The sequence below is a fragment of the Trachinotus anak genome, unplaced genomic scaffold, assembly GCF_046630095.1.
Source record: "Trachinotus anak isolate AG129_WGS33_773 ecotype Australia unplaced genomic scaffold, CSIRO_AGI_Tana_v1 ptg000032l, whole genome shotgun sequence".
Classification (NCBI taxonomy): Eukaryota; Metazoa; Chordata; class Actinopteri; order Carangiformes; family Carangidae; genus Trachinotus; species Trachinotus anak.
Window position 1 is genome coordinate 16,510,989 of NW_027273883.1, and position 12,334 is coordinate 16,523,322.

Here is a 12,334-nt window from a genome sequence, read left to right on the forward strand (position 1 = left end):
TCTGGTGCAAGAATGTTTTGAAAAATCTGCGCAATCATGATGGCAGCGTGTGTGGCATCTTGTCACCATGTCACACACATTCCACACATCTTTATGTGAGAGGAAAATGTTGCACCCACACCACTGGAAGTCTGGCAGATGGTGAGTTGGACACTGGAAAGTCCTGAGAGACTGAATGATAACTAACTCTTCTTCTTTGAGTCAAAAGATCCAGAGCCACATTGGAATGACTTGTGGGTTAAATGTCCCAAAATTAAAGTTTAAGCACTCAAGTGATTTAATTTGATTATACACATCAGTATTTTATCTGGCAAATGTGCTTTTGTTAGCACAGAGGTAAAACACTGTCTCTCTCTGCTCTCTCATATTTTCTACTGCACATGTTCAGGTGTTGGGTTTCATGCAAAATGCAATAGAAGCTCCTTTAAGTCAACACTGTCCATTGAAGGGTTTATAACAAATGAAGGTAGAAAAATGTATCGTTATTTGCCCTCCTAGTAATAGCTACTGAGCAAACAAAACTGACTGTGTGGATGACACATCCATCTTTCAAACCGTACTTCCCAGAAACATTACACATTGCAATTAATTACAAATGACATGATGTGCTCCACATTTTCACCCCCAGATAACAGTGACTATCAGTTCGTAGGAAATGATGATGGCAGTGAAGATGACATGTACGCTGCTAATTTGAAGGTACTGTATTTACATGAGCAAGGGCTGCCATTTGGCTATCTGCATGACTCTGGCATGGCTGACCTGCACACACGGCATCATGTGGGTGGGATATGACTATAGAAACATGACTGCCAGTGGATAGGGAAGAGCAGTCTGCTTGTCTGTGTGTGGGCCTTCACCAGCCATCATGGAGGTATCAATTCAGTCAGCTCTGGAGATTCGTACGTGACAACAGGAAGTCACACTAATATCACCTTTTAAGTTGAAATGGAAAACTTGTTAGCTAGCAGCTGCTTATTTACACATAGAGCAGTTATGGAGGAACATTAGCTTCGCTTGGAGTTGTGTTTCTAGCCACTTGACAAAACTCTGTTTTAACTCTGTATCTGGTCTCTACCAACATTTGGGGCATGTTTGGGGCTGAGCAGATAGTGTCCAGAGCTGTGAGAGCTGTGAGGGTGAACCAAACAAGCTGTAAAACCAAAACTATGAGTTGAAACCCATTGTAAAGCTCAGTAAAGCTGAGGAAAGATTCAGCTGTTAATGTCTCTGTAGGTTCATCACTAGAGGGGACATTTTCACACCTGTATTTACATATTATCATTTGATTATTATAAAACTGCCCCTTTAAATGAAAAAGTCCAAACTTTTTATTGCATGTACATCTTACTCACAACCAAAGTAAAGTAACATTTTATCATTGCAGTTCATTCATGAAAGTTATGGCTAGGGTTATTCAACTATTATTGCTCAGAAGAAAAGCTTTTTCATCTATTAAACTAGAATCGCACTCAGTAGAACTCATACCTCCACCACAGCTAAACAATCCTACACATCATTTGTTCTCAAGTATAGATTTTATTCATTTATCGTCTTGAATTCTTATGCAACACAGCTGTATGGTTTTATTACCTATTCAGTGGAATTATGATCTCAGCATTATACAATCCATATTATTATCTGAATCTGCACCTAATTGTACAAAACAGTGAGTGAACGCCGTCTGATTTTTTTTGTCCATCCATTAAAGGGTCACAATCATCTCTGGCATAGTGTCATAGTGTCAGTCTTTGTATCAGGAGCTTAACAAGTTAATCTAACAATGAAATTGAAAAGCCTCTGGCACTGTGATTTGCATATCTGGGTCTGGATACCAGCGATTAACCTTTATTTTGTTTAATATATTTATTTTGTTCCAATGGAGAAACTGTCCTTGGGAAACCCTGTTCAAATATCACCATTGTACAGCAGCATATCAGTGCATCTCTCCTCTTATCTTGTCCCACATGTGTTCCCAGTGATCATCATTGGGATCCATTGTCTCTGTCTTCCTCCATCACTTTTTATATTCATATCAGGATTCATCAGCCTCCATCTCACTCCTCTAGGATATTAGGTAATCCCTCCAACCCTTCCTCAAACCTCATATTGCCAGAGGAAAAAGACAATTCCTTATGCAAAGGCAAACCACAGACATAAATGTCACTCAGCAGGTGACAGCAGTGTCACGGAGAGGCTACAGATATTCCTGGAATGTGTCACAGGTTCAAACACCCTGGGGTTGTACAATGTGGCTCCATGGCAAGCAGCCGTGGGTGGGGCTTTTACCATGACATCATGGGAGAGAGAGGAGAGGAGAAGTATAAGAGTGACAGAGCTCAGACACCTGCAGACAAACAGCAGCAGCAGCAGCAGCAGCAGCAGCAGCAGCACATTAAAAACACAGCTGTAACTGTACAGATAACAGTCTCTCTGCAGAGCTCCATCCATCTGTTATCAGCCATGTCGACTCACACCAATGTTCTTCTTCTCATCACTCTTTGGGCTTCTGTGCAGGATGGTAAGTCTATTTTTATGATATCTTAAAAAAAAAAAAAAAAAAAGTTTAATTCTTGTTTTAGAGGGATGTGCATGACTTAAAGTTTAAGCTCATCATCCTTACATCAACCTCAGAAATTTCTTAGTTATGCTGAAAGAGAATATCAAGAAACACTTTTGGTGTTTGTCGGCAAATTGTAGACTGCAGCTCACATATTGTATGTACAGTGGCATTAATCTCAGTCGCCCTGCACAAAGCAATGTGTCCATCACTGTAAGTTGGCGCGCATGCATGTTTTGGCAAGCCCAGCAGCGCAGGAAACATAATAGCTTCGGCTTCTTTTATCTCAGTGTAATTTTTACTGTTGCTAAATGTTGACACACAGTTTGCAATTGATTCCTGTGATAAGTCGAGTACAAGTAGTAGGAGCATGGTACAGTGTTTTCTTTTATTTATGTGAAATAGAGTGTTTGTTTGTGAGTCTTTGAGATTTTTTACTGTTCATGACTACAGCATGACGAAGAACTCATACATCCCCTTCCCGTGAACGTGTGTGTTTGCCCACTGTGAAAGATAAAGAGTGATGAGTTTTAGAAGAAAGAAAGAGAAATTTGTGAAGAATAGATGATGAGTTTCTTCATGTTCTCATAAAAAAAGTGGTTGGTTTAACTTGGCAGCAGTTGATGTTCATTGAATGAGCGGCTCTTTGTCTTGGACTAGGTTTCGGTCTTCCGATGATGAAAGAGCTGAAAGTGGAAGCTGGCGATGGTGTCCCGGCACAGAGAATAAGGACCAAGCGCTGTGCCTGCAGCAGCCCTCTGGACTCTGAGTGCCACTACTTCTGCCACCTGGATATCATCTGGATCAATACACCCAGGTGAGCATGAGAAAACACACCACATGGAGAATCTGGCACAGAATAATATAAATCGCAGAAAGACAGTCAGTGCATTATAACTCTGAGCCCAGTATCTGCAAAATAAACATGTGCTATCGGTATGTATTATTGTGTAAAGTACCAAAGAGCAAAGTCTGCCTTGTGTTTATATCACGAACAAGGCACTGAGTCTCTCTTTCTCTCTGCAGTAAGACAACACTTTATGGTCTAGGCAGCATTCTGTCGCGACGCAGAAGGTCCACTGGCCGCTGCATCTGTGCCAAACCTGACGATCAATCCTGTACCAACTTCTGCCTTCAGAGGTGAGTCGGGGGCTGGAGCATCCCATAGAAAAGCAAAGCCACACTGTCAAGCACCCAGTTAAAGGCCCTTGTGAGCTACGAGATAATGTTTTCCCTTTGAGGAGGATGAGGACTGGTGTAGTCTGAGGGAACATCTCATTTCACTGCAGCTATTCTTAGCCTAAATGTGTTGTTACTGTATTTGATAAGTCCTGCTTGTCCGAGGGTGTGATCATCAAAACAACAGAGCTGATGACCGAGGGAGTAAAGCAATCTAATCCTGGCGCGCAAAGTTCACAAAGCTTGTGTCTGATTGGCTGCGAGGGCGAAGGAGTGAAGTTTATTGGAGTCTGGAGGCAATGAAAGGCCAACTCAAGCTCTCACGTTTCCTTGAAATGATAAACAAATAATGTCAACACCCAGAAACAGTGGAGACAGTGACAGCAGGCATAATGTATGGTTGACAACGCCACATGTTTAAAGAGTGACATTTATAGTCTTGATTAAAATATTAAGTGCTGATTGGATGCACTTTCTTAGCATAAAACATTTAGTGAGCCTGTAAAGATAAGATTTTTTTTTAGGTTACTTAGTGTAAAGAAGTAATTACGGGGTGATCTTTAACTACGGAGACATAATAAAACTTTTAAAGTGACTGCAGTGTCAGGCTGACTCTTCATTTCAAAGACACATGTCATGTTTGATAACTATGCTGTTTCTGTGTGTGCAGGCCTGACATCACATCTGAGAAGACACATCAGCTCAACATGCTCAGCATCCTCAGGTGAGCTTTGAATTACTAGCAAAACAACTCTCACGACTTCACCTACATTCTGATCATATTTTAAATGATGTAATTTTTTGCCCCACAGAGCTTTTGCCAGGAGACCCGTGAAAGTCCAGGATGCAGTTGATCCACACAGAGACGGATTTTCTGAGGCTCAGAGGAAGAACACTCGCTAAACAACGTGGGTGTTGAAGCAGCGAGAGTGAGAGAGAGAGAGAGAGCAGCGAGCACCTGAACAAATGACACTCCTTTAACAGAGAGGAGGGAAAGAAAGGGCTGCTGAGAGATGTGTCCGATGCAGGAAGGCCAAAGCGCCGCAAAGATGTCTGTTTGTACCTGGAAATAGAGGGTGGAAAACACAACACATGCATCATGGAAACCAGATGGTGGCTCAACATAGAGAGGAGCTACTACTGTATCAGGACATGAGAAAGCTGCGCTGGTGGTCATGTTTGACTCAGGACTATCAGGTCAGTAAGAGATGTACAGACTGGCCAGGGCGGCGCTGACACAGAGGGATGTAACAGAGAGAAAGGGACTTGTATAGCATACATAAATGTATAGGAATTTCTCATATACATGGCATGTTTTTACTCATTCTTTAAGATGCATTTGTATTCTTTGTTTTATGGATGTGCAGATTTACTATTTTACAATTTAGACAATACCTTTGTTACAGGACTGTTTATATTTACTGAAGAAGTTTTGCAGACTTGTGGAAATTATGTTAGACATCTGATCAAGACTGGCAAATATGAATCACAACACCTCTGTATCAAGCATTTTATGTGTGCAAAAATCCATAAATTAAATCTGAATCATGACAATATCTACTTGTTACATTCTTTGTCAAACATTTTTGGTTGTAAAGATTTTTTTAATGATTAAAAAAACACTATATCTTATTTTTGTCTAATACTCAAATGTATGGCCCTCTTAGTTAACTTTAAGTGCACTGTTTAAATAAAGTGATTACTGTAAAGAAACCATACATGAAGATAAATTTCAGGGAAAATAAATTCTCTTAGGCGGCATGTGTGATTCAGTTGTGTGACAAGCAAACACATATCTGAGTTCAAAAGGAGGCCTGAGATGGATGAATGGTCCAGGAATTCAAGGCTCACAATAATAATAAGTTTACCTGGTATTCAAAGGCAGCACAGCCTGTGTTATCATAAGGATCTGTGGAAAGAATGCAGCGTTTTGTAACTTTGCTCAGGGGGTGAGAGAGAGGTACAAAATGCCCTATCACCCTGTGTTCCTCTCTGATTGCTTGTACTGTACATACCGTCCACACACACCTGAATATGCAAGGAGGCAGACGAGGGCTGGAGCCGAAGGAAACAATCGCAACAGATGATTCGTTGTCATCTAATGAATAAAGTGGCAGTGAACTGACCTGCTGCTCTGCTCTAATCAAAGAACTCTGATCAATGATAACACTCAAGTGTTAATGTGGCTCTAATTTCAACAGTAGGTTTTCCTGCTTCATTGCATTTCATTCCTGTCATACTTCTCCCTCAACATTTTTTTTCTGGAGATACCCCCTGCAGCCATTTTTTCCAAACACGCCTGAGCATAGTCAGATGCCGAGATTGTGCAGAAACTGGCAGATACACGTAAATCAACTCTTACTGTTGGAAGAGTTGCTCTTGGGAGCACAACTTAAAAAAAATTGACTGAGACTTAATTTTTGGGTCAGGATAAATTCTAACAATAGAGAAAAAAAATGAAAGAACTATTACTAACTGTGATTTTCACACACAACAGCCTCTAGAGTTTATTCTGAATGGTGCAAAAAACAAAAAACATCCAGTGAGCAGCAGTTCTGCTGATGCAAACGGCTTGTTCAGGAGAGAGGTTAGAGACAGTAAGGCTGAGGTAACTCGGAAAACCACTCTTTACAGCTGTGGTGAGTGGGAAAGCATCTCAGAATGAACAACATGCTGAACCTTCAGGTGGATGGGCTACAACTGCAGGAGACCACATCAAGTTCCTCTCCTGTCAGCCAAGAACAGAAATTTGAGGCTGCAGTGAGCTCAGGCTCAAAACTGGACAGATGAAGACTTGAAAAGTGTAGCCTGGTCTGATGAATGTGGATTTCTGCTGAGGTATCCAGATGGTAGCAACAGCATGGATCAATGGACCCGACCTGCCCTGTGTCAACAGTCCAGGCTGGTGGTGGTGGTGTGATGGTGTGGGGAATGTTTTCTTGGCAGACTTTAATACCAATCAATCATGATTTGATTGCCACAGTCTGAGCATTGTTGCTGACCTTGTGCATCTCTTTATGGTTTCAATTTACCTTCTTCTAATGGCTACTTCCAGCATGATAATGCACAATGTCACAAAGCAAAAGTTGTTTCAAACTGTTTCATGAACATAACAATGACATCAGTGTACTTCAGTCGCCTTCTAAGTCACCAGATCTGAATCAAACAGATCACCCTTGGGATGTGGTGGAACAGGAGATTGCCAGAATTAATGTTTGTCTGACAAATATGCAGAAATGATGTGATGCAATATGTCAACATGAGCCAGAACCAGTTTCCAACATCTTGAGGAATCCAAGTCACAAAGAATGGAGGATGTTTTGAGAGCAAAGGGAGGCCCGCTCAATGAGTGTATATGTTTGTTTGCATCTAATTCAGACCTTCCTTCGTGTTCTCTGCTTACACACCCACATCTGATTTTTGATAAATGTTTTTTACAATGATTTTGAGAAGAGAATGTGTTCAGCACAGGCAAAAAACTAAATAAATTGTAAATATTTCCCAAGACTGTAAGATGACAGTAGAAGCCATGAATGAACAGCACAACTGGCACTATGGACTTTTACATGGCTGCACCACAGAGCTTTGTTTTTTATGCCTCTGCGTGCATACAGTTTTCAGGTTGTCCATACATATGTCTAACACGATATCTCAGCAATGCCATAATGGAACTTCTTAAAATTTGGCACAAACATTCACTTGGACTCACACATTGTGGCAAAGAAATAGTTCTGAAGGTGTTATATTTACCCTTATGTTTTTGTCTGGATTAAAGAAATGAGATACAACATGTAAACTAGTGGTTGTCAGATTTTGTTGACCAAGCTAGCTGTTTCCCCTTGTTTCCAGTCTTTACGGTCAGCTAAGCTAACCAGATGCTGGCTGAAGCTTCATATGTACTGTACAGACATGAGACTTCTCAAACTGTTGAACTATCCCTTTACGGGCTTCTTTATCTGCACTTAAGAGTTAAGACTCAAGAAAAGAGTTTTCAGCATTTTTGTCTTTGCCTGTCCCTTTCGTTCATTATCTTGTATAATGTAGCATACTTTATCATTTTAAAAGGTTTAGGGGTTCTGAAAAGTCATGTTTGGGTATTATTGTTCTAATGTTAACATACAGTATTTTAGAACATTCACAAACATCATACTCAAAATCACTTGCATGCCATCTTTTTCATTCTTCCTTCTGCAAACTTTTCTACACTTTACTCTTCTTTACTATTGAACTCTCTGGGTTTAAATGGTCATCTGTATCCTACACAACTAAACAGGAAACATTCTCAACATTCACGCCAGTCCAAAGAAGGAGAAGGAGAAATGACAGCGAGCTGCAGGTCTGTCTCACCTCATTCACTCAAATTTATATGCAGCCACTGGGGGTCTGTGATGTGGGGATTCATTTTAGCCTTCAATTCTACAACCTAGTTACCAAGTTGCACCAACAGCAGCAATAAACAACAGCACTGACTATACTGTAAAACATCTTAAAAGATAAAGATGATATGGAAAACATATAAATTCTTATTAATAATTAACTAATATAAGGTAATGAGGAAATATGACTCAGCAGGGCTTTGGGAAACTGCAGGCAGCTTCAGTGGCAGAACTCTGTCCATGGTGCTGGAAAAGGACAGACCCTAGTGAACCACTTCACTGTTGCCACCACACACACATGAAAATCACTGATTTCCAGCAAAACATTGAGTGTAACCTTTTGTTGTCAACTGAAGATATACTGTAGTTGTTTTAACAAACACAGTAAATCACATATGGGCAAATACTCAGCATTACATGACCAACAAACTGACTTTAATGATAAATATTACAGAAAAAAGGGGGGAAACTGAATGAATGATATATCAAGTCATCACACAGAATGATCCCAATGACTAAATGCCAAACTCATTGATCACTGTCAAAAATAAAATGGTAGTAAACACAGATGAATAAATACGTGAAATGATGATACACGTGAGAACTTAGCCTAATTTCTTCCAAATATCACATAACACTGGGCACAAGTCTGAAAAAATACATTATTTTCTTAGTTGGAGCTGTTCTCTTCCTTCTTTGACAAGTTAAATTTTCTGCTGCATAAAAAGGCAAATTGTCTTTATTTTAGGCAGTAGTGAGAAAAATGACTTCTACATGTAACTGAGGACTAAATATGTGATAGGTCCTATAATTAAAGGTTTACTGAGCTGGTTTCATACTTGCTTCTCTCTTTCCAGAGGCTACAGAGTTCACAGTTCTTTCTTGTTAAAGTAAATAAACTTATTAACTGTGGAACAATGGTGAGCATGACTGTTTTTTTGTTTGTTTTCTTTTTATGTTCTCTCTATTCTTTAATAAAAACGATGGAGTCCCAAGTTATACAGTAGGTTTCACAGGCCTTCCAACTGAGCTATTGTATCCACTTCAGCCAGCTCCAGCTCCAAAACAGGAAGTTCCTCTTCCAGAAAACAAATAAACAAACTCTCACCTTTTCTCCTGCTCTTTTCTCCTCAGTAAGTCCCCCTCTCTGCTATTGTCCAACAAACCCCTTAAGTCTCTTGGGGCTTGTTGTGTTGTGTCTGGCAGTGTGTTGTTTGGCTCCTTTAGTGGCTTTACGTGACTCTAGACTTGATCTGTGGGGACTGACAGTTAAAAGTTATTGTTGCAGTTGCTAATAAAGGAAAAAGAAAAGATCTGATAAGAAAAAACTGTTACTGTAGAGGAAATAGATTACAAACACCACGATGTTAGTGTTTTCAAATGAACACCTTGTTAGTCCAGTTTTGCTCATTTTAATGTTTGAATTACTATGAAATTATCTAACATAAAAATGTTTATTGTACACTATAACATAATATGATGCATTTCTGAAGCAGGAAATATTACACACTCGAGAGGATGTGAACATTTATACAATCAAAATATGAAATTTCCTTTGTACATCTATAGTTTCTCAAGCTACTAGTTGCTCAGGATGAAAACCAATAAAATTTTTATTATTATTACACACTTGCATGCCGTTCCCTTCCCTTTCTCTCTCTGTCACTTCAGTGAGTCACACAATACTGCTACCTAAAGTAGACTGAAACTAGGAGTCACCCTGATGATGAGGATGTTTCGTCTGGCAAAAAGGAAGAAGACCCAGTTTTTCCTTGATCTTTTATCCTCCACAGCATTATGTTAGAGTGAAAACTGGTAAACAAGATGATAATAAAACTATGTGAATTTAACCTCCATAGAACTTTTTTTTCCCACTTTTTGCAAATGGTACCACAAATGCAGTTTTTACCTTCTCTTTTTTCCCACAGGATGAAATGGGTGAAAAAGATATAAATAACAATAACAATAAAGTAAATGTGTTTTTAAAAAACCATAGATTTAGGTGTATACATTATTGGATAGAAATTATTGGCAAAAAAATATGTAGTACACGTGATAAATGTTGTAAAGTGGCTGATGTCCACTTGGTGGTTTGTTTATTAGCTAGTCATGCTTAGCAAGCTAGATACTATGCCAACAATGCTAACAGGTTAATCTGCTGATGCCAGTCAGCTAGCAATCAGCAAAAAGGGGAGGGTACATAGTGAAGCAAGGTTCAGCTACACTACAACTACTTTCAGATTTGAGTGAATCATGAATAATATGTGAATAATGCAGGCTGATAAAAAATAATCCCTTTATGTTATCTATTGATTTTAAGACTGTAACAGTATCATGATTACCACCTATCTAAATTGTAATTGGGATACTGGGCAAGCCCTCAAGTGCAGGCAAAACATGCACCAGGTGAAAATATGCACTCTTTAAGTTCTACTACTTCCACCTAGAGATTTCACCTGTCAGCACTCCAGATATAATGTTATGTAACTGGAGTTCATGCATGTAAATTATGAGAGATGCAGTTTTTTAATGAACCTAAGAAGCACTTGCCTCAAATTGTCTCAGAAGATGCAGGCGTAAGATCAGCAACATCTGGTGCTGTTGTCACATATCTCATGTCTGTTTGTATATTTTTCATTGAGGGGAAGTCACCATGCCCTAATTGGCATCTGTTCCCCAAAACCCCAGTGGAGTGTGACTGAGTAATGCTCTTATGCTACGGTATGCATAATCTCATTTATTCACATTGTGAGCATAATACAGCTGAATTGCACTGAATCCTCTAAATGACTCATATGCAATACCCGCGCTGACCCCTGTGGTATATTTAGCTTCAAATGGTCACATTACATTAGATACAACCCATCGTGCTTCAACACACTCAGTAAACATTCTTTAAATGCTTTAGTGCTCGTTTACTCAGGTTTTTCGGGTCACAGCCAACTGGCATTGATCATTATTGGTAACAGCATGTTCCCACTCTTAAAATAGCCCTCTGTATCATACATCATTTCATACATTTCATTTCTTTGCTGAGTGAAAAACCTCAGCAATAAATCAAGAAAATCATCTCATGTGTTGAATCTGTAAAATGGCTGCTTTAGAATCACAAATATAAAAAATGTTTTGGCCGTAAGAAGCACTTTGCACTCCACCCGGTCATCAAGAGTCAGAGGTTGCCCGCCTTGTGTTTGTTTTAATAAGGGAGTAGAAATCCAATACACTTCATAAGAGCCGATTCAACAGTAACTCTGTGAATGAGAAACGTCTCAAAGCAGAGACTGGGATCTGCTGTTAAACAACCCTGATCCAGCCAGTGGTCAATTATTCCACAGCTGTTCCCCAAGAATGTGCAGTGCAGCAATAGCCCAGTGTGTCAGCCGCCCACACACGCACGCACGCACACACACACTTGCATGCGCACACATACTGTTTACACATAAATACATGCACACAACTGTTGCTATGGGGGGTGATTTCCAAAAAGGCCCTGCAGTATCATGCAAAGACAAGCGGATCTTACAGTCAAAAACATAAACGAACCCTTACAGCAGAACAAGTGTGTGTTTTACCCTCTGCTGTGCATTGCAATGATTCTTTACCACCAAGGCACAAGATCATGTTTCTTTATGGAGGCTGAGACAGCTGTCTGTTTGTCCCATTCATGTCAACATCCAAACCGCTTCATCCATGCAGGAACAATCCATACTGTGCAACGCTGTGTGGGAACTTGCTGTTTGTCATCGCTGAGTAAAAGAGGGATGAATATAAAAGTATGGGACAAAGTGCAAAGGCTCACTATGAGGGAGGGATAATATAACCCTTGACAGCAAAGGAACGATCCCTGCAATCAAAATATTTATTCAAAATAGATTGTCAGTCGCTTTAGGGGTTGTTTTGAAACGGTGTGGAGCAGTTCCATGGAAAGGGCTTAGCTTTTTCATTTTATGGTCTTTATCAATTATAATCAATTTCTGTCAGAGATACTGGTGAGGTTTTCGCAATATCAATTGATATGGCCCTAAGACAATATCAAAGGATACGTCACTGTGTAAACATTACCCTCATTATTACCTTCCTTTGGCATTTCTTCAGATAAGTTTTATTGTAGATATACAGCACAGTACTGGGCAAAACTTTTAGAAACTAAAAGTAAAGGGAAGATGCTTTAAAAAATAATATCATGATTTTTTTTCCCTTTTTGTTTAATAATTAACTC

The 12,334-nt window shown here is 39.6% G+C and overlaps 1 protein-coding gene across 1 annotated transcript; it reads left to right on the plus strand.

The window, feature by feature from the left end:
• Positions 1–2,357: 2,357 nt before the first annotated feature.
• Positions 2,358–5,496, plus strand: LOC139613336 (endothelin-2). Its single transcript, XM_071469902.1, has 5 exons — positions 2,358–2,521; positions 3,221–3,377; positions 3,587–3,700; positions 4,410–4,463; positions 4,552–5,496. The coding sequence occupies exons 1-5, from the start codon at positions 2,464–2,466 to the stop codon at positions 4,640–4,642; spliced, it is 474 nt and encodes a 157-aa protein (XP_071326003.1). The 5' UTR covers positions 2,358–2,463; the 3' UTR covers positions 4,643–5,496.
• Positions 5,497–12,334: the final 6,838 nt, after the last annotated feature.